We start from the raw sequence: 21960 nt of genomic DNA on the forward strand, positions 1-21960 counted from the left end.
GGTGGTTCTAGGTCGAGTTACACAATTTTGCCCTCTGTGGACAGACGGTGACAGAGAAACACAAGCTGAACGTGCCTGAGACCATGACGGAAGTACTGGATGTCTCGGATGAAGAAGGTGAGTCCCTGGGCACTTTGATGTCTATGCTATAGAAACAGGGATGCTATGACGTCCACTTCCATTTGTTCCATCAAAACCTTTTTTCTTTATCTGAAGAAGGGGTGTCCTCAGTTGGAGCATAATAAAATTCTTGAATACTTGGCAGTTATGTGTTTTACTCTTCTGAACCTGCCTTAGATCAGGCTTCAAAATATGATGGCTGGCAACAGTTTGCCGTGGCGATTGATTATGTTCTGAGCTCAGATTGCTGTTAGTGACTGGGTATTCCACCTACAGCATGGAGAACCATTGATGAGGATGTTCTGTCCGACGTGACAGACGAAGAAGGTACCGGGTATGGTGTTGAAGTGTGATGCCTTGCAGTGCTGTTTTCATATAGGCGCCGTGTAGCTTTAACATGCTGTGAACAACCACTCACTAGCTTCAGATATGGCAGGATGCATACAGCTAATGGCAGAGCTGCTCACACTCTTTCGACCTTTTCACATTTCATGTTACAACCACAGATTTCCCTGTATTATGAAATGACCACCATTAAGTAGAACTGTAAATTCAGTCAAAACGATCATAATCAGTAAATCTCCAAAGTACAGAATGAGGCAGGGGAGTGTTTTTGATATTTTATGCTATAAGGGAGGAGGAAGTGTTTTCTTGTTGTCAAGGTTTTTACCTGGTACCGAACATATCCAGTGGAATCCTATTGGTTCAGTATGGGTACCACGTGTTCCAAATTATTACAGTGATGTTTTCTGCCTGAGAATATGCAGAATGTGTATCTGCACAATACAAGAATCTGTAGGGAAACTTTGAAAAGTGATACTAAAACTAAACAGAGGACTCCCAGCCATTACTAAACTCTGCTATCTGGGAGCATTAAAGTTTCGGATGCAGCTACAGTGGAAAAAGAAAGGTGGACTGAACCAGAACTTTATGTCAGGACATACATTTTTCCACAGAAATAAGACACATAGGTGTCTCTGCATTTATTCAGTTACTGAAAAGCTCACGTGAAACACCGTCAAGCTGAATGTACATCACTGGTTCTCAGTGATGTACATTCAATCTCTTTTTGATGGGTACGTCGACATAACATAACACACATCACAGTATTTGTCAAGCCAAAGAGCTGTGTGAATTTCAGAAGGACTTTGTTGCTCTCAATTGTTTGCAAAGCTTATTTTCTTAGAACAGCAGATTTTAGCTTTCTGTAGTGCATTGGTTTACATGTTATCTACCTTCTGACACTCTTCCCTTTCCAGGAAGCCAGTATACTATGGGCAGGGGAACATCTGGGTCTTACTTCAGTATGTTTCTCCTTTGTTCTGCTGGCCTGGCATCATGCTTTCTGGCAGATCTGGACCTATATAGTCCAATTCTTCTCCATCGTAGCTTGCAGCTTAACTCTTAGGCCTTTCCTGCTTAGGGTAGGCTTGTCCAAAGAAAGTATAAACAATAATTTTGTTGGTTGGTACATGGAAGTCATTTTGACAGAGGATAATAATATAGAAGCAGATTTCTACAAATTGTATGTTTTCTATTTCCCTGTTTGTTAACCCCAACTCAGTAAATATTAACCAGCCAGCCTCCTGTTGTACCTGTGGCTAAGACCAGTTCATAGGGAGCCTACTCCACAACACCAAACGCCCCGCTGTGAGCATCCCATTACCAATTCAGTTTAACTCAATATGATTCAGTTCAGTTTAATTCACTTCATTAAAGTCCATCTTTACATCTGCTTTAATCAGTTTAAGCTTTAGTTAATGCTACCAGTTCAGACCACCACAAGGTCATCAAGGCATTTCACAAGAAAAACGGGTCCATTTCATATACACATTAAAAAACACCCTTCTTTTAAAATTCCAGCATTTTAAGTATTTTTCACAAACTTGGAACAAGGTGTAGATTCATATATTTCATATTGTCCATCGTCGGACCAGTATCAGATATTTGGAACTCGGTACGAGTCTTAGCAGACCCTAAAGACTATTTTGCATGCCCAAGCTTCACTGGTTTCGGCCAGTGCAGTCAACTGACATAATTCATATATATATATATATATATATATATATATATATATATATATATATATATATATATATATATATATATATATATATATAAATAATAATAATAATAATAATAATTATTATTATTATTATTATTATTATTATTATATTTTTTTATATTTTTTTAACTGTTTAATTTAGTAATACATATAAATAATAATAATAATTATTATTATTATATTTTTTTATATTTTTTTAACTGTTTAATTTAGTAATACATTAATCCCTTCTCTTGCTGACACCGCTGTGTAGCAGTAGAGCAGCAGTAGAGCTTTGGATCAGTGTTGCAGATGACACAAGGTGCACGGTGGGCTACAATAAATGCATTTGCTTGCACAGATGGTTGATTGGGGATAATAATAATACTGCAGCGTTTTCTTAAAATGGAGGAGTTAAGCATGGAGCTTGTTGAGTTGAAATGCTAATCAGAAAGGTCAAACTGACAGAACAATAATTCATTCTTAATCCACAGGTCCGTGCACCAGTTAAAAGCCTTTATTTAAAATTACTCTTTTCTGAAGGTGACGACACAATGACCGGTGACGGTGGAGAGTATCTGAGGCCTGAGGACCTCAGGGAGCTGGGAGATGATTCGCTGCCAGGACAATACCTGGATGGAATGAACTACCTCCGCTTCAGCCTGGAGGGGGCACGTACTGAGAGGTTTGTGACGCTTCACCTCTAAACCTCCCCCATCAACTGCTGGATCAATGTGACAAAAACACAAAGTACACAGTGAAGTCAGAGTGAAGTGAAAACCCATCAGGAAAATACAGAAATCCATGCACAGTCAAAGGTTCATAAGTAGACATACCTAACTTTACCCTGTGTCACATACAAGCATTCACTTCATACATCTCTTTTCACTTCTAACACTATTCAATCCCCTTAAATCTATGTTTTTTAAAGTGTTTCACGATATTACTAAAAAAAATTTAGAACGTTGCCCTGAGCCGGTGGGCAGTATATGAATATAGTACTGTGCAAAAGTTCTAGAGCACCTCTGATTCACTTTCAAAGAGCCAGCTGCTTTCTTCTAATCTTTTCAATTTACCTGAAGCAGTTGGTGATAAGGTTTAATGAAGGTATTACAACATTTCACTCTGAAGATTGGCTGCTTTTTAACTATCGTCAGTCCAGTCATATCATGTAACAATTAAGTACATGAGCTGCGTTCCTAAGAGGTCTTCTCTTTGTAACATTGTACACTCTCTCTTTCCTAGTTTCCCTTCTCACCCTCCTACTTACACATGTATTCATCCTTGCTTTTATTGAGGTTCATGCATTTTCTTTTCAGAACCTAGATCCAACCCCAGGATTAATGGATTGGGTTTCTAGCCTTGCAAAGTTGCTGTGGGGTGGGGGTCACTCGCTCAGCTTTTTTTTTTATTTATTTTTTACCAAACTTGCTCAGAGAGTGGGGCAGTAACAAGGTGTTTTTGGTGGGTGTGTATGAAAGAAAATGACAAACAAAAGAAACAAACCCCTGATGGAACACACAGTGTGGTGGGGAACCATCTTTGGTGTACTGTGTTCCCCGTGACACTGGTGACCCGACAAGTAGAGCCAGCCACACAGTCTGTCATTCATCACAGGCACAGTTTAATAATTTTTTTTCTTTGTCATACTCAGCTTTATAGTTTTTTGTACAAAAGACACCAGAACTGGTTTCCCCCATTCCTCTGGGGATTACAGCAGTGAAGGAAAATGGCAACAACAAAACTGAAATACTGTCTTTCTCAAAGTTGGTGGGTAGCAAGGTGATTAAAAATATGATAAAAATCAGAAATTGCCTGCTTTTTAGATACAACGTTGGTTGAACAAGGTACTATAAGTCGCATGGCTAAAGAACATTCCTCTAAAAATTGTGAAAGTTAACTTAGACTTAGACAAACATTTTGTATGCAGAGTCACTACAAAACGAAATTTCGTTGCATACAGCTTACGACAATGTCGTAGATTGCAATTGAAATAAAAAAAAAAACATTACAATACAGAGTGCAGCAGTGATAAGGATGTACAATGCAGGAGAAAAGCACTTTTTAAAAAAAGTGTGCAGAAGAATGTTCAAACATGTTTGTAGTGCAAAGATAATGGTGCAAGAAAGGCATTCATTTGAAAGTTCAATGTTGGCAGTGCAAAATAATAATGATGCAAAAATGCAGTAAACGTTAAGTTGTGCAATTTTTAAATTTAAACTGATTATAAAAGTTCAGCAACGTTGGCAGTGCAGAATACTGATACGACATGGCCATAAAGTTCAGTTCTGTGCATGTGTACTCCAGTTTAGAGTTCAACAGTCTGATTGCAGCAGGGAAAAGTTGTTGTGTTGTGTTGTAGTCTGTTAAGATGGTAGGGTTAGGGTTGCTGAAAGGCCATGATACAATAGACAAAAAAGCAAGTTCAAGTTTCCGGTGTCAGCTGTTTTCCTCAGAAAGCTGTGCTGTATTTGGGCCAGAACCTGCCTAAACAATTGGGCTGAAAAGTAGCCGACAATAACCAGATAAACACAATATAATCTAATGATCAACCTTCACTAAAATATAAACATGTGAGTGGTTCTCTAGACTTTTTGCACAGAGCTTTATGACAAAAACCGTCGTCCTGAGCATGAACAAACTAACAGTCTGTATTTGTATGTGTTTCTCCTCTTCATGTGTCATGGTTCATCTCCCTTGTCATGCCTCCGTAGTCGAATGCAAAGGTATGTTCTGACACGGGCCTGATTCATTAGCCTAGGCATGTGACCCCATGTTCTCTCTGTCTTTACCTCACCTTTAATCCTGACTGGATGCCGTTCGGGTGAACTTAATGCTGATGGCTAACATCAGATTAAGGAACATCCAGCCCTAAACTCTTGCTGTTCACTGAGGTCCCCTTGATCTGATGGCCTTTGTTCCTACATGTGATGTTCACTGAATTTAGGAGCCTTGCTCAGAAATGACCAACTCTGACTGGCTAAAACTGATCTAGTCAGTCATTGGACATTGATCCCAGTTAGTGTTGGAAATTATTATTGTTAAATATTAAGGTGGTTACTAAATCTGTCCTTATAAATGATTTTCCATGTTCTCAACCTTCACTGGTTTGACAATTTATTCGGGTCTTTTGTGCTCCAGTTCAGACAGGTCCTTCACACCCACCCATCACGGCTACTACTCTCCAAGACATGAAGGCACGATGGACGAGATGCTCACCAGTCACCAGGTAATACCATATCTCATAGGGAGCCATGTGTATTTTATTGGACTTTTTTCAGTCTTTGAATTCATGTGGCCAATGTTTTTTGAGGAGCCTTGCTGCTTTTCATAGAACAAACTGATCAGGATGAAATTCTTTGACTGGACCATTTCAATACCCAGGTGCCCAGGTCCTGTGTCTGCAAAGCAGTCGAAAACCTCCAGCTCTAACCTTCTCGGAGTTACCAGCTGCCATGACCGCCAAGCGTGGTGCAGCGCTTTCTGACCATACTTTTGAATATGGTGTTCCATCCATTCATCCATTCTCTTCCGCTTATCCGGGCTCGGGTCGCGGGGGGTAGCAGCTTCAGTAGGGAGGCCCAGACGTCCCTCTCCCCAGCCACTTGGGCCAGCTCCTCAGGAGGAATCCCAAGGCGTTCCCAGGCCAGCCGGGAGACATAGTCCCTCCAGCGAGTCCTGGGTCTTCCCCTGGGCCTCCTCCCGGTGGGACGTGCCCGGAACACCTCACCAGGGAGGCGTCCAGGAGGCATCCTGACCAGATGCCCGAGCCACCTCAACTGGCTCCTCTGGACGTGAAGAAGCAGTGGCTCTACTCTGAGTCCTCCCCGGATGACTGAGCTCCTCACCCTATCTCTAAGGGAGAGCCCAGACACACTACGGAGAAAACTCATTTCAGTCGCTTGTATCCGGGATCTCGTTCTTTCGGTCACGACCCAAAGCTCGTGACCATAGATGAGGGTAGGAACGTAGATCGACCGGTAAATCGAGAGCTTCGCCTTTTGGCTCAGCTCTCTCTTCACCACAACGGATCGGTACAGCGCCCGCTTCACAGCAGACGCTGCACCAATCCGCCTGTCGATCTCCAACTCCATCTTCACCTCATTCGTGAACAAGACCCCAAGATACTTAAACACCTCCACTAGGGGCAGGACATCCTCCCCAACCCGGAGAAGGCACTCTACCCTTTTCCGGTTCAAGACCATGGTGTCAAATTTAGAGGCACTGATTTTCATCCCGGCTGCTTAACACTCGACTGTGAACCACTCCTGTTTTATGAATGTGGTGTTGCTCCTCCAAAGGACAATGTTCTAGAAGTCTTCTATCTGAATATTATTTTTGTCAAAACAGATTTCTAAGAGAAGGACTTGTGCCAATGGGTCACTCATGAGAGGTCTTCCACATGTTCCGAGTGGACTTTAATTAGATTTGTGTGATTCTAGGTTTCATCACTTGCCAGGGAGAATGAGAGGGATTCCTACAGACTGAGTTGGGGAACAGAGAACCTGGATAACGTGGCTTTGTCCTCCAGCCCCATCCATTCAGGGTAGGTCAAGTCACACCAACATGCTGCCTTCAATATTTAATACAAATGTGTTTGCACCTGGAAGGAATGGATCTGCTCTTCAGCCCTGGGCCTTTCACTCAAGTCTGATTGTATAAAACAAGCTTAACCACTCATATAGAGTTTCAACTCATTACTCTTCATTTTCAAATGCTTGGTAATTAGTGGCTAACTAGCATTATTGTGGCTATACTTGTTACCAGCGTTGGCTTGTGAGCTGTTTGACTTTCAATCCACTGATCTTCTGCCAGCCTTGATAGATGTATGTGCTTCCACTGAATAAGTCTGAAATACTTTAATAGGCCTAGTTGTTGTAGATGTCAAAACAATGTCAGCAAACCGCATCATGAGGGAAACAGCTCTTAAGAGTCCTGCTTATTATCGTTTAGACTTTGTGTAACATTATTGATCCATTTTATTTGCGGGAAGTGTGGAACCAGCCATCTAACCACCTCTTGACTGCAGCCTTTATCTTATTTAAAAGGATTCAGTGGTGAGAAGTATACAAATCTTCACAAGGAAAACTTGACAACATTTTCAAAACAGTGCATATGTGGTTAGTTTGCACAAAAAGTCAGAAAACATGTTTTTCTTCCTGTCACAACAATCTTTCCCCTCCTTACTCTGATTTTTGCTCTCAAGGTTATTGCTCTCTGTAAACTGATTCTGCTCAACCTTTGATTCCCTTTTTCTGATGTGATTGTCGTTTCTAGCCGTTCCTCTCCGTGCCATGATCATGGAGACCACAGCAGGTGACCCACTGCAGCTTGGTTAAATCATATTTTCCCTCATCATAATCATCATACTCTTCCTCCTCTCACAGCGTGCTCTCCTCTTGGAGAGGTGAATGTATGTCTGCGTCCTCAGCATTCATCGCCTCACACGTTTCTCCCTGTTCTCTGGCTCACAGTATGAAAAGCTGTGGAAATCAGACTAAAACCTCCAAATGTTAAACCTGCGTTATTCCGCAAACCTTGTGTGTCTACATTTTCACAGCAAGCTAAAACGTCAAGCTGTCATAGTATGGAGAAACGGAGGCGCTGAAGGTTGAGGACTCGTGTGTCGATTTCATACACTGTCTTGTGAACTGTGCATTTCCACTAACATGGCCAGCAAAAAGTCAACTAAAAGTAAGCTAATTTTGCTTGGAGTGTATTTGTCCTTGATTTGAGCAGGTAAATAAGATGATCTGCCAATGGAATGAGTATTTTTACCCCTAAAATAAGATAATTAGATATACTGCACTTGAAATAAGATGATGGAGATGAGTTGTTCTTATTTTAAATCCAACAATCCTATTGCATTGGCAGATCATTTAAACCTGCCTGCTCATAACAAGGACAAATACACCATTTTCAAGAAAATGTTACTTACTTTTAGTTCCCTTTTTGCAATGTGTTGTTTTTTTTCTCAAAAAATAAGCATCACTCTGGTTTTTTTCGGGGTCACATTCTGAGCCTTGTATCTGTCACTGTGTTGCAAGATCAGAAAGCAGCGTCTTGTTTATGTGACACTGGGATGAGTTCAAAAGAAGATCTATATTGGTGTGATGCGGAAGTGTCAGACTGTCACCTCATCCCAACCAGTCTCTCCCACATTAAAATGTCTGATCTATGTGCATTGCTGCCATTTTGCATGAGGAAAGAGTCCCAGTCTTAATGGAGATCGCTGAATGGAGAGTTAAATGCAGTTATTTTGTTTACTGAGTTGTGAGAAAACAGACACCAGACTCTGCTCTAAATGTGGACATTTTAGACAAGCTCTTCATTGTTTTATCTTACAGTAGGTAGATTCAGCAATCTCTTTTGTGCTCCTACGGTCTTTCCTATCTGGCATTGACATTGTAGAGACAAACACGTCTAAGTGGTTAAATACATATCCTTCAGCCAATATACGGTCATATTCAATAAATTACAATATGCATTTCTAAGAGGCTCATTTGTCAGAATAAAAGTACCATTTGAAAAAAAAAATACTTAATTTCGTCATGAACAATGTTGCTTTTTTATTGGTCTGATGCAAAATTCTTTTCTTAAATATTGTGTTCTTATTTGCTGGAGGTGGAAAAAAATCATAACAGAAAGACAAAACAAATCAATATAATGTGTTTCCCTTAGTGAATTGAGTTACTGAAATGAATGAACTTCAATAATATTCTAATCTACTGAATATGACTACTATAACTTTGGGATTAGCATGTGGGGGATGGTTTTGTTGCCATCACAACAGTCAAAGCCTTCTTCTAATCTGTGAGCAGATTTCAGCATGTTTCCTCTGGTATTTTGATGAGTTGTCTTTGGTGATGAGTTCTGAGCCTTTAAAGTCGGAGGGTCTTCCTATCATCCCCCTAGCTTATGTTTCCTCCACAGATTCTTTATCATATTCAAACACTGATATTACTTCTAGTAAAAAAATTCAAATTCAAACATGACATTAAACCTAAATCTGCCAGGGTGTGAATAGTTTTGGGCATAGGTGTAATTGTGGTTCTAGTTAAGGATTTGAACAGAACCTAAAGAGAAGATTAATCTGATTCCTGAATTTAGTGCTTCGATTTGAACATCCTAACATCTACGGTCTCATGGTTCAGCTGCTCGCTACAGAGCTGTAAATATGAAGGGGGAAGGATCCTTAGATTATGAGGGAAACCCCAGATGTATTAGTTCAACAAATGAATGCTCATAGCCTATTATGCAGTTTACCAAGCTGTGCACATGAAAACAGGACATTTTCAAAACAGGGCCTGAGCTGATATCTGGGGTCGGATGGGGACATCCCTCAAACAAATCCTGAGAAATACACAGTTAGCAGCTATTAATACTTATGGAGGCTTCACACGTCCCATAGCAGAACAACATACAGATCACACTGCCTTTCCAGGTTGCAGCTCAGTTAGTTGAATGCAATATCATTGGCTGACCTGTCAGGGTGCATACTATCCACATTCCTTTTATTAAATAACCATTATATTACTGTAGTTATGTCATTTTTATATCTACGCTTACACATAAAACATTCATGAAAACATTTTACCCTGTTAGTTTTGGTTGTCTGTGCTCTCATCCCCAAAGGCCATCTATCACATCGGTGTTCACTGGTGCAAATGTCTCCTGTTCCAGCTTCCTGGTCAGCTTCATGGTGGACGCCAGGGGTGGAGCCATGCGCGGTTGCCGACACAACGGCCTACGCATCATCATTCCACCCAAGAAGTGCAGCGCCCCGACACGGGTGACCTGTCGGCTGGTGAAACGGCACCGTCTGGCCACCATGCCCCCCATGGTGGAGGGCGAGGGCCTGGCCAGCAGGCTCATTGAAGTGGGGCCGTCTGGAGCCCAGTTTCTTGGGTAAGGCTGCAGAGACTCAAAAAAAGGCATAGAATGCTCAAAGAGCTATGCCAGCAGATAAATGTCATGACTCTGCACAAATATGTAAGATCACACTAGTGCTTGTTAGTTTTGGATATTTGACAGCAAGCTCATTTAGGGTGTGTTGATAGAAAGAAAGGTCTGGATAGGTTCTGACCTTCCAGCGTGTTAAACTCCTTTGTTTAAGACTTACAACTTGCTGCCCTCTTTCTTTCAGACTAATTTTCCCCAGCCTCTGCCTAACTTCAGTTGTTTGTGTATCTGCTCTTGCTTCCCTTCCGGTGCCAGGGCCTGCCAGGCTTTGCTTTTCAGCATGCCCAGTTTGATTTCATAACAGCTGCTGTCTGACTCTTATCAACTGTAATTCCTCAACCTTAACAAAAGAGCTTTTCTTATTAACCCCACTTCCAGTAACGCACCATGATTGGTTTTATATGGGGTCTCAGATTCTGTCCCCTAGTGGTAATATGTGGTAATATGTCAGAGTATGTAGTAAATTCTAATGTTCAGCTATCCATGGGACAGTCAGCATTTTGTATTGATAGAGACGAAGTTACAGTATGTTCTAATTCGTGTTCCAGAATGTCTCAGGTTATGCAGAACCCTCCAGGTAAAGAGTTGCACCAGGCATGAAAACTGATAGCAGTAGAATGATTTTACCCTGAAAACGCTGCTGCAGTTCTCTGACAGTCTGCGCACCATCCAGTTCACTGAGCACTGCGATAAACTAAATGTGACTCCTCACTGAGCCTTGGATGTTAAAAATACGGTCAAATATTGCTCTGACTCTAGACATGAGCAGGTTTAGGAGGGCGACTTTTTCACCTTGGTCATTTTCTGACTCATGTCTGCCCTGCTAGAATGACTTGGTCTATTGCCACGTCATATTTATACCCCAGGAAAACAGGAGGTCATGGATTACTGTTTAAGTTCCTTGGAACTTCAGTGAGGGCAGTAATGCTTTGTTTTTTTTTATATATATTTTAAAGGAATTGTTATTGTTGCTACTAAATCACTGCTATATTAGAAAAACAGATATTATAGGTTTTGTCTCCCCATTTTGAATATATGTAGTCAAATCAGAGGTTTACCTCGCCAAATCTATCCAGTTTTACAATGCTGCTGCAGTAAGAAGTATACTTTGATGCTCTATGTTCAGAATAAGTGCCTTTATATTGATTTTTTTTCTCCTTTTTGCGAGAAGAATCACATGCTTACCAAATCATTAGCTGTTTAATTCAAAACGTCTTGTGTGCTTTCTCCTCCACTCTGCTGCGGATGGATGCTTGGCCTATCACACAGTAAACTTCACCTCCCCACTGCCCCTCCACCCTTAAATGAGGGAGAGAGTTTGGTTAGCAGAATCCTCCAGCTTGGTCCGCCGGGGACAAAATTTCTTGGGTAGGGTGACAAGATTTCGTGAAGGATAACGTATTTCATATGAAACAATCCATGGAGGCCAGCCTTAGTTCCTGCTTCCACTTCATGTTTTCTTTCTGCATGCCTTTTTGTTTCGTTTGTTCACCGCTTCCCTTAGTGTCTGGTGCCTCACATGTGTTGCACTGCTGGATTTTATCGCTTTGCCTTATCCCTGTCTGTGTGCTTTTTGCTTTGTGTCTTCTTAGAAACTGTTCTTGTCATTTGTACACAACAAAAGTCAGGCACCCAGAAGGATTGGTTGATTTTGGGCATGATTTGGTGACAGTGGCAAACGGTTGGGGCTTCTCTACCCATTTGCTAAAAGCTAATACTAACCAAACACTTTACCTTACTAACCCATTAGTTAGCAGCGTGTTATTTATTTATCTTTGCTTATCTGGTAGTACTAAGGGCCATCTATGAATGCCTTGAAGAACCTCACAAGCCAACCTGTTTGATTCTTACGCAAACCTCTGATAGGTGTAGAACACATGTGGTCCACAAGGAGCGGACTGACCCAGAAAGAGACCAAAGAGCAAAGCATGGTGTCTGAGAAATGGTGGCTGCTGTGTTTTCAGAAGTTCTCAGCAAACCTGATTGCAGGTTTTTACCAAGCAGTTTTTCTGTCAAAATGAAGAGTGGGAAGGTTTACGAGCAACCTTAGTTGCTTCATCATCTAAAGTGAAGTCCAATGCTTTTCAGTTGCACCAATGTCACTCCTGGCTTCGTGTTGTGTGAAGCCACAAAGTGTCACTTTAATTTATCTCTAGTGATTCCAGGGACTGTGACCTGCATATGCACACCTTCCTACCTCTCAGACAACACCATGGTACAGTTCCTCAACAAGGAAACACCTGTCTAATGATGGCAAGGTCTATGATCCAGCCATGGCCAGCTAGGTCGCCCTGTCTTGTCCCTGCCAAACATGTATAGGACCAGTTCTAGCAACTGTTTGCAAACACGCTTCTGGACAAGATAAAATCCTTTACTCTTGTCCCAATATTGTTGCGTGACCTTGCGTGACCATGTAGTTACACTGGATTTCTTCCACTCTGTCTGGGTGCTGAACTTTTTATCACTAAATGTATATTTGTGTTTTCCTGTGTCTGCGTGAAATTGAAATGGTTTTTTGGCCTTGGTGGACGGACTTTAGCCGGACAAACAAATTGACAATGATCAACACCACTGAACCTTACTGTTGTTTGGTGTTTTATTTCTTCTTTTTACCGAGTCAGCATTATCCATGCAGTTTGCATATGCTGATCAAGTCTGTCGCATTGAATAACTATAGAAGGATTGTAGTCAACGATCGATTCCTTCTCGTATTTGACAGCAACAGCTAAAAGTGAAGTGCCAGGACAAAGAACCATTTCACATGAACATGAGCTCCTCACTTTATCCCATTTTCCTCCCTTGTTTTGGAGCAGATGTATTTATAGATAATACATGTGTTGTAAGTAGCTTGAGGTTATGCAGGTCAGGTAAGTATTAGAGTAATATTAAGACAATCCAAATTAATTCAGAATGTTAACATTTATTGTTGCTTCTACCACAAATTATGACAACACAGACTGTGTGTTAAGACTGGAGTAAAAGCTACATTGTTCTCTGCTGATGTCAAAGCAAGGAAGGTGTCACACAAGCCAAGTCCTTTAGAATTAATGAGCTTTTAATTCACTGTAATTTAGCTTTATGTCACCACGGCGCAACAAAAACTAGACTGGTTTGTTATTCACTTCATTAGTTCCCATGTGCCTGGGGACATGAACGACTGTGGTGGAGTTAGGTACTTCACTTATTTACAAAGGAAATGTTTTTGTACATTTCAGGATTTATATTTATGCTCTTTTCTTCCTAGATCCTAAAGTAACATTTCAATTTTATGTATATTTATGGACCTACCTGATCTTGTTTCAGTTATAAAATGCTTATTTGTAAGAAGTACTCCAGCTAATATCCTAATCACACTATTCAATATCAGCCTAGCATTTAGACCTAATTCCTAGATAATGACTTTAAGTAAAAGCTGCTTCAGCATTGCCTTTGTACACATCTGTAATTGTAGCTTTTCACTTTGACCGGCATTTTAGCCAGGCTGCCATTGCCTTTCTGGATATGTCTAGAAATTCAGTAAAAAATTGCATTGCAACTTTGAGATAGTCAGGAATTGTGTTTTAGTTTGTGGACCAAGGTGCAGATAAGTACTCAGAAAAGGCATCTTGTAGTGAAGATTCTTGTTTAATAATAAGGAAAAGGCTTACAGGCAGGATGGGTAACAGAAACTAGTAAAAGAACAGAACCATAACCGGAACCACGTAGCATAGCAGACGACCTGATAACAGGTAATGGCTGGATGGACAATGTATATAGGAGAAGAAACAGGGAGAATGACAGGGGGCGCTACTCACGCAGGTAAGGAGAATGAGATCTAATTAACAGAAGGAAAGGAGGGCAGAGATCTAGCAGGAGAACAGGGGGAACTGAATCTAGAGGGAACAGTATAATGGCTGGACATCAGAAAATATAACAAAGCTAAGAAGGAACAAGTCAAACAGAACTACAGAAATAAAGACCATTAGCTTACTAAAACAGGACTGATTCTAACAGAAGGGAATACACAAGTAGCATAATAACAGAACATAAACTAAACTAAATAAAGATAAACATAAATTAAGGATCTGACTGCTAAAATAATAAAGAATTCAGCTCACTAAACAAATACATAATAAACAGAAATGCTCAACAGAAAACTAAACAGAAGATAAAGACGAGGATCTTAGGATGAACATAACAAAATTAGCAGAGTGCAGGATCCCCAGGGAGCTACCGTTTATAATCAAAATCTGGTATACTAAAGGTATGCAGATGCTGTGTCTGATCTATTATAATTTAAGCACTTGGGGGCACTCTTGTACCCTCTTCTGTTCCAAAAAATGTCCCAAGAATCATTACATGTCACTAAAAGCAAAACAAAACAGTGTAATAAAACGTATGAGTCCATTTTATTCCTTCATCCCAATAAACTCTATGAACAAAAAGGAGACCCATCAAAGGTGACACCTTTAGCTGTGACACTCTGCATGCTTTTTAAAATGTGCTTTACATCATTAGAAACAGTGTGACAACAGCGTGAGAAAGTATATTCATCTTTTGGAAATATCAGTTTAAATCAGTAACGGTGGCTAGAAAAGTTTCAGCACCTTCAGCAGGACCTGGTGGATGTGGATAAATGAGCATCCAAGGATTACCTTTCATCTCTAGCTGTTCTCCCTTCTACAAGGAGTTGTGGTTCCATACTTCACTTTTACTTGACAAAAGAATGTAAATATAGTTGAACATTGTGGAAGAAAATATAGCTTTCACTGTGTTTAGAAAGTTGCAACATGTGCAGCTGAGATTGGATGACCAAAAATTCTAGTAAACCAATTCAGTAAATAGTTAAGCTTAACTTCAATAAGGGGTTTTAGGAAATGCTCACTTGTATGTTGGATGGCACTTATTGACACAGTGTTGTCTTCCATGATCTGAGTGATTGACTTTATCTTCCCTCATCTCCTCCAGTCCTGTGATTGTTGAAATCCCTCACTTTGCCTCACTCCGAGGGAAGGAGCGGGAGCTGGTGATCCTCAGGAGTGAGACGGGAGAGAGCTGGAAGGAACATCAGTGTGAATACACTCCAGAGGAACTCAACCAGATCCTGAATGGCATGGATGAGGGTCAGTGACAGGGACTGAAACATGCAGTGACCACAAAGCCTCTCCATCATACAGGCCCTGACGCGTCCTTCTTTGCCTCTTATCTCCAGAGCTGGATCCGCCAGAGGAACTGGAACGGAAACGCATTTGTAGAATCATTACCAGAGACTTCCCCCAATACTTCGCCGTGGTGTCGCGCATTAAGCAGGACAGTCATTTGATTGGTCCTGAGGGGGGTATCCTAAGCAGTACCGTTGTGCCTCAAGTGCAGGCAGTTTTTCCTGAGGGGGCGCTGACCAAGAGGATTAGAGTTGGACTGCAGGTAACTTATGAATGTACCCATTCAACCCGTGGTCACCCTTTGATCTAACCACTTGGTTTTGTTTTATTTTTGTCAGTATTTCAGTCAGGTCATGCTAAACTAAGTGGGAAAAGAGGATGTTTTTTTCGCATGACCTTTAGTGAAGGATGTCGGTGAACAACGGTGCTATAAATTCCAAATGTTTCAACCAGGAGATGTTCAAATCATTGCATTTCCTCAGTCAGTAGCCCTCTAGAAGTGTTTTGATGATCTCCAATAATCCCTTGTGCTCTGTCATTTTTCACAGGCACAGCCAGTGAGTTTAGACGTGGTAAGGAAGATCCTCGGTAACAAGGCCACCTTCAGTCCCATTGTCACCCTGGAGCCTCGCAGGAGAAAGTTCCATAAACCCATTACCATGACCATCCCCATCCCCAAGAGCAACTCGGACCCGATTCTTAACGGTTTTGGAGGGGACACACCCACATTACGACTGCTCTGTAGCATAACGGGTCAGTGAATGCTCTCTCTCTCACACACACACACACACACACACACACACACACACACACACACACACCTGCAAAACTAAAACTTGCAGCTTAAGACCCTGTTTTACTGGAATTATTCTGTGTCATTGTTCAGGAGGAACAACGCCTGCTCAGTGGGAGGACATCACAGGGACAACACCATTAACATTCATTAATGACTGTGTCTCCTTCACCACTAATGTTTCTGCAAGGTAAAACAATATGTTGAATCCTGCTTTATGACATATCCACTGTTGAGTTCTTGGTGATTCTGCTGCAGCAGCTTTGACATTCAGCTATCTGAGTTCTGATTTTTTTTTGCTGTACTGCTTCTTATTTCAAGGTTCTGGCTCATAGACTGTCGACAGGTCCAGGAATCTGTCAACTTCTCCACTCAGGTGTATCGAGAGATCATCTGTGTTCCCTACATGGCCAAGTTTGTGATCTTTGCCAAGTCCCATGACCCGATTGAGGCCAGATTGCGCTGTTTTTGCATGACTGACGATAAGATTGATAAAACACTGGAACAGCAGGAGAACTTCAGTGAGGTGGCTCGTAGCCGGGACGTAGAGGTGAGAAAGAAGACTGGCTCTGCAATTTACCAAAGGCTGAAACTATGGGAGGAAATTATAGAGCACTGAGACGATAAAGCAGAGGGGATGCCTTTAGGTTATACGTTTCTGTTAAACCTCGTGACCTAATTTTATAATACTGTCAGCAACAAATTCTTCTTACATTTGTTTTTTTTTTATTTTTAACATAAATTGGCTTATGAGAAGGTTTTACTTTGAGAAAATAGAGGGGCTAGAATGGACCCATGGGGAACACCACAGATCACTTTCAAGCAGGCAGTAGATAAAAGGAAAAAAGTAATCTTTACAGCACATCCCTTATGTTTGTTCATACCCGTGTTTGGTTATGTATGTACCTGCTAATTTTGTCAGGTTCTGGAAGGGAAACCTATATATGCAGACTGCTTTGGAAACCTTGTTCCGCTCACCAAAAGTGGCCAACATCATCTGTTCAGCTTTTATGCCTTCAAGGAGAACAGGCTAGCACTCTTCATCAAAGTAAGGACTATTCCTCCTTTGCTTACATCACAGAAGGAAACAGAGCTCTGTTACCATCTTACATGCTCTTACGTATTATAAAGCTTGGCCTTGTGTTGTGATCTGTCTGGCTATCTAGATTCGGGACAACACTCAGGAGCCATGTGGCAGACTTTCATTTATGAAGGAACCCAGGAACTACAGGTCACTTCACCAAAATGCCATATGCAACCTCAATATCACCCTTCCATCATACAGCAAAGTAAGAACACTGCAATTTTTTTTTTTTTTTACTTCTCCTTGTATACCTTACTGTGTCAATAAATATGGCTCACGGCATCCAGATTTCATGCAAGGTACCATTAACAAATGTTAACCTTCTCAAAATGTTGGAATTGTTGTGGCAATATTTGTCTGTTGGTAATAAGGCAAAAACCTTTATATTTGATATTTGACAGTGCTATGAAAACACAAATGACAAAGGTAATATGATTAAAACCTGAAAGCAGTTTCTACATGGTGATTTCATTTATTAAGGGAAAAACGCTGTCCATGTCAACCTGGCCCTATGCAAAAACATAAATGATTGTTAAATCATGATTTCACTCTGATGAACAAGATTCCCTTGATTCAGCTTCACTTGCCCCACCCAAGTTTGATTTCCGCTTTCCCTGTAGAATCAACAAACCCTGTCCGACAATATAAAGCATGCTAGAATACCTCAAAGAGCAATACATAATGCCCCAATCCAAAGAAATTCAAGATCAGATATGAAAGAAAGTCATTGGAGTGACAAGACAAAAGTGATTTTTTTTAAAGCTTTGTGTCATGTTACATCTAACATGTTCTTTGGGATGCTGTAGAATCCCAAAGAACTGTTCAGCACAGGCCTTTAGGACTCTGGGGTAGACACCATCTGGACCTGCAGCCTTATTCCAGTTCAATCTCTCCAGCTGCCTCTTCACTTGAATTCTAGAGACAGAGAAGTGGAAGGCAAAGGCAAAGGGAGCAGCACCATCTTGTGATGAGATGAGGAGAAGCACAAAGGTCCATAGCTGAGGCGAAAACATTTGAAGTGTAACCAGGAAGTTTTGTGTCAAATGAGTGTGTGATGTCTGTTTGGCTGTGAGCAAGAGAGAGGGATGAGCCTGTTCCTGAACTGAACCTGTTGAAGAATGTGTTCAGCTCATTGGTTCTGTCCAGACTTCATCTGTCTAATCCTCCTGCTTGAAGCCTGTGATCTTCTTCATCCCTGACCACACATCTCTTATATTGTTCTGCTGGAGCTTGCTCTCCAGCTTCTTCCTGTACACCTCCTTGCTTTTTTCTTATCCTGACTTTAATTTGCTTTTGTATACTCCCCAGTAATTCTTTGTCTCCCTTTCTGAAGGCTATATTTGCTCATTGAGCAGTTCATTCAGGTCACTGGTGATCCAGGGTTTGTTGTTGGGGAAGCATTTCACAGTTCTGTTCAGGATGGTGTTATCCACACAGAACTTTATACAATCAGTCAAACGCTTATGGCATTGATGTCCTCTCCATGTAGCTGGCACAGTGCATCACAGTCTGTTGCCTCGAAACGACCCCTACTAGCTTCTTCAGCTTTGTGGTGTTAGCCACGGTGAATCATGTTATATGCGTTCAATTGATGAGGGCTTCTTTCATGCTCATCTCAGGGTTGATTGAATGCTGAGTTTAGTTACCTGATTGATATCACCTGTTCTGAAACCAAAAACGTTGAGTGAGGTAGAACTGCTCAGAGTAGCTGCATTCTACTCAGGGGAGATCGGTCATTCTTATTGAAATGGGGGCCTGATGGTGGAACATAGACTTCACAGTGACTTGGATGACACCATCTGTTCTTCACCAGCACTACCAATCCACCACCTTTGCTCTTGCCACTGGTCTGCTTACATGGTCAGAAAGTCTTGCAGAGAGGTGCTGCAGTCAGTGGATATGATCCTGCAGCTATGTTTCAGTAAAACACATAGTACTGCATTCACTGTTGTCCAGTCCAATCCACCTGTACTTCTTCTCCCATGATAGAAATCGGGTTTGTGCTAACCCTGTTTCTCCTGAAATCTACAAACATCTCCTTTGTTTTGTTCACATTCAAGATGAGGTGCTTGCTTCCACACCATGCCATAAAGCGGTCCACCAGCTCTCTGTACTCTTCTTGTCCATCTCTGTTACCCCCGACATCTGCAGAATCATCTGAGTATTTCTGTAGATGACAGGAGTCAGACTTGTGGAAGTCTGAAGTGTACAGAGTGAAAAGGAACGGTGAGAGTACAGTCCCCTGGGGTGCTCCTGTGCTGCTGACTACCTGCTTAGACACACAGTTCTACAGTCTCACAAACTCACAACTCAATATAAATGGATGGAAGACATGGTGATTGAACTGAAACAACAATCGCCCTCTGGGATTATTAAAGTATTTCTTATTCTGATAGTTCCTCTCTCTTCTTTTTGCTCCTGCTCTACATCTGCAACGCCTCCTTTTCAGCTCATCTGGGATTTAGGGATGTAGTTGAAGAATAATTACAGCTTTTGAGATGTAAATCAGTTGCTTTCAGTGGTACAAAACCACCTGGTTGCTATGGTTGTGCATCACAACAAATGTCCCAAAATTGAAAAAAAAAAAAAAAAAAAAAAAACACCAACAAAAATTCTTCAAGCCGCACATTATCCAAAAAATCAAATTTTTGTCCATAAAAAGGAGGAATTTAAGTCCCTTAAAAAGGATTTGTGGAATAAAAACAACAGAGCTACTCCAACAGGCAGTCACCGTGAGCAGCACAATTCTAGAAACCTTGAAAACCTTTGTGACCTTAAGATCAAGTTTACCTGAAATATGCAGCACAACAATGATCCAGTCCCCCTGTGAAGGACGCAAATAAATAAAAGGAACATGTTGTATCGGTCTTTTATACTCTTAATAAAGCAAATCATAATTTGAAAACTGATTTGTGTGCTTACTTACACCTTATCTGTCTGATATTAAAGTCTGTTTCATGGTCAGAAATATTTAAGTGTGGCAAAAAGTGTTTGTTTTTTATTGCACTGTATGTAAATGTGGTCATACCAAGTGGCAAACCATAATCCACAATCAGACAGCATTACTGCATTGTTGCTGCACCAGGAAACATCATCTCCAGGTCTGAAGATGGATCATTCTAAATGTAGTGGTTTGTAATCCAAAGAGTTCAGACTCCGGCCTAGACACGGGTCAGAGTTTATCCAATGTTTCTGTCAGTTGCAGTATGACAGAGCGAATAGGCTGTGTTTGTTACTACAGTAAGCATGCATTGGCACCTGTCTTTATTGCTCCTGGTGTTTATATATGTACTCCCTTCTGCTTCCTGCTGCTTTTTGCTCTCATAAGGACTCAGATTCAGACCAAGAGCAAGAAGAACAGGTAAAAGCAGCCACTGCTTCCCCCTTTGTTTTTTTTCCTGAGCCCAGCTGATCAGCTCTGCCACTGCCAATTAGCACAAAATAATAATTTACAATATCCAAGATATAGCTTGTTTATAATATAGCAGATGCAATTAGAATTCCTCAAATGTATATTAATTAGTCTGATGTACAGTAAGTGCTTTGCATAGCCTTTGTTAAGTAGTTGTGTTGTTGCTTCTGAAAAGTCTGAACAACCATTGTCTAATAAACAAACTAACACACATATGTTTTCTCTTCCAGCCGGGCAGAACCTTCGAGAGATGTAAGCTATTTTTTCCATTTTGTCCTATCCTTAACAAAAGTCTTGACAAACCACCTTTTATGCCTGTTGATATTTATTACCTTAGTTTAATAACGTAACTGCATGAGGAATTTCCAAAGTAGAGTGCAAAAATAACTAAACTCATACATTAACACAGCCAGTCTGCTCTTAGCTTCATTATTGATCAATTTCTTTTTATTCAAGCCTTTATAAGCGTCAAATTGTTTTTTCACTCCATTACAAAGCTTTCACTGTGTTGTTGTTCTCTTTTTCCTGATATCTAACTTCTCTTACTTTTTCTTTCTGGTTTCACCTTCATTGTTGTTATTAATTAACTATTTAACCTTCACAGTTTGAGATTGGCCATTTAAAGAAACATTTAACATAGATTTTTTGTGGGGTGGTCTATGTTCCTTTGCAGGGCTAACAGAAAAATCTGTCAGTAAACATTTTGAATTAGTAGAGAGCTGAGTTCTATCTTGTTTGGAAATTAAATAATACTGAACACAAGTTCACACACTAGCTACGTTTACATGGACAAAAGTAATCGGAATAAACGGCCGATCGTAATAGAAAAGTGTCATGTAAACAAGCCAATCACAATATGATGATCAGATTAAGATCAATCAGAATGATGTTATCTGGAAGAGAGGGCTGGTTTATGTCGATTGATAATCTTATTAACGTGCATATAAACATGTGGCAATCTGACTCTAGTGCGCATGTGCGCCCGACGTAAACGTGATATATTGCCGTGTCGGCGAGTGGTGGAAATACGTCTGGAAGCAAAACTGTCAGGGCTCCCAATAAAACAAACTCATACAATACTGCTTTGTTTACTATTTTTGTAGTTTAGCAAAGACAGAAAGTACTTCTTCAGTGTTTTTTTTTATGGAACTTGATAACTGCTCATGTCAGAGCGGTTATATTCTGAATAAAGCCAGGTGCATATAAACACACAATAAGATCAGATTAATTGATTGTGTGTCCATATAAATGGTACAATCCAATTTTTCTAATCCGAATACATTTTAATCCAATCAGGAAATTTTGTACATGTAAACATATCTACTGACAGATGTAGGAAGGGACTTCAAACCGAACCACAAACTCAACTCATTTCTGAATTGGATTAATTCATGAAGTTTTTGA

General features: G+C 40.7%; 1 protein-coding gene across 38 annotated transcripts in view; it reads left to right on the top strand.

Moving 5' to 3' along the window:
* The window catches only part of ank2b (ankyrin 2b, neuronal), a 222490-nt gene that overhangs the window by 166295 nt on the left and 34235 nt on the right, over window positions 1-21960 (top strand). For 20 of the 38 annotated variants that reach the window (XM_036146145.1, XM_036146144.1, XM_036146149.1 and 17 more), the window contains 18 exons: window positions 45-117; window positions 397-447; window positions 2708-2849; window positions 4879-4890; window positions 5306-5393; window positions 6607-6710; window positions 7442-7480; window positions 9848-10072; window positions 11396-11494; window positions 15074-15228; window positions 15318-15529; window positions 15816-16020; window positions 16154-16250; window positions 16382-16610; window positions 16983-17108; window positions 17227-17349; window positions 20473-20505; window positions 20787-20808. In XM_036146145.1, coding sequence (XP_036002038.1) covers window positions 45-117; window positions 397-447; window positions 2708-2849; window positions 4879-4890; window positions 5306-5393; window positions 6607-6710; window positions 7442-7480; window positions 9848-10072; window positions 11396-11494; window positions 15074-15228; window positions 15318-15529; window positions 15816-16020; window positions 16154-16250; window positions 16382-16610; window positions 16983-17108; window positions 17227-17349; window positions 20473-20505; window positions 20787-20808 — 2035 coding nt within the window. The remainder of the gene's footprint in view (window positions 1-44; window positions 118-396; window positions 448-2707; window positions 2850-4878; window positions 4891-5305; window positions 5394-6606; window positions 6711-7441; window positions 7481-9847; window positions 10073-11395; window positions 11495-15073; window positions 15229-15317; window positions 15530-15815; window positions 16021-16153; window positions 16251-16381; window positions 16611-16982; window positions 17109-17226; window positions 17350-20472; window positions 20506-20786; window positions 20809-21960) is intronic. The other 18 variants (XM_036146136.1, XM_036146163.1, XM_036146165.1 and 15 more) reach the window with 11 other exon arrangements.

The sequence above is a fragment of the Fundulus heteroclitus genome, chromosome 14, assembly GCF_011125445.2.
Source record: "Fundulus heteroclitus isolate FHET01 chromosome 14, MU-UCD_Fhet_4.1, whole genome shotgun sequence".
Classification (NCBI taxonomy): domain Eukaryota; kingdom Metazoa; phylum Chordata; class Actinopteri; order Cyprinodontiformes; family Fundulidae; genus Fundulus; species Fundulus heteroclitus.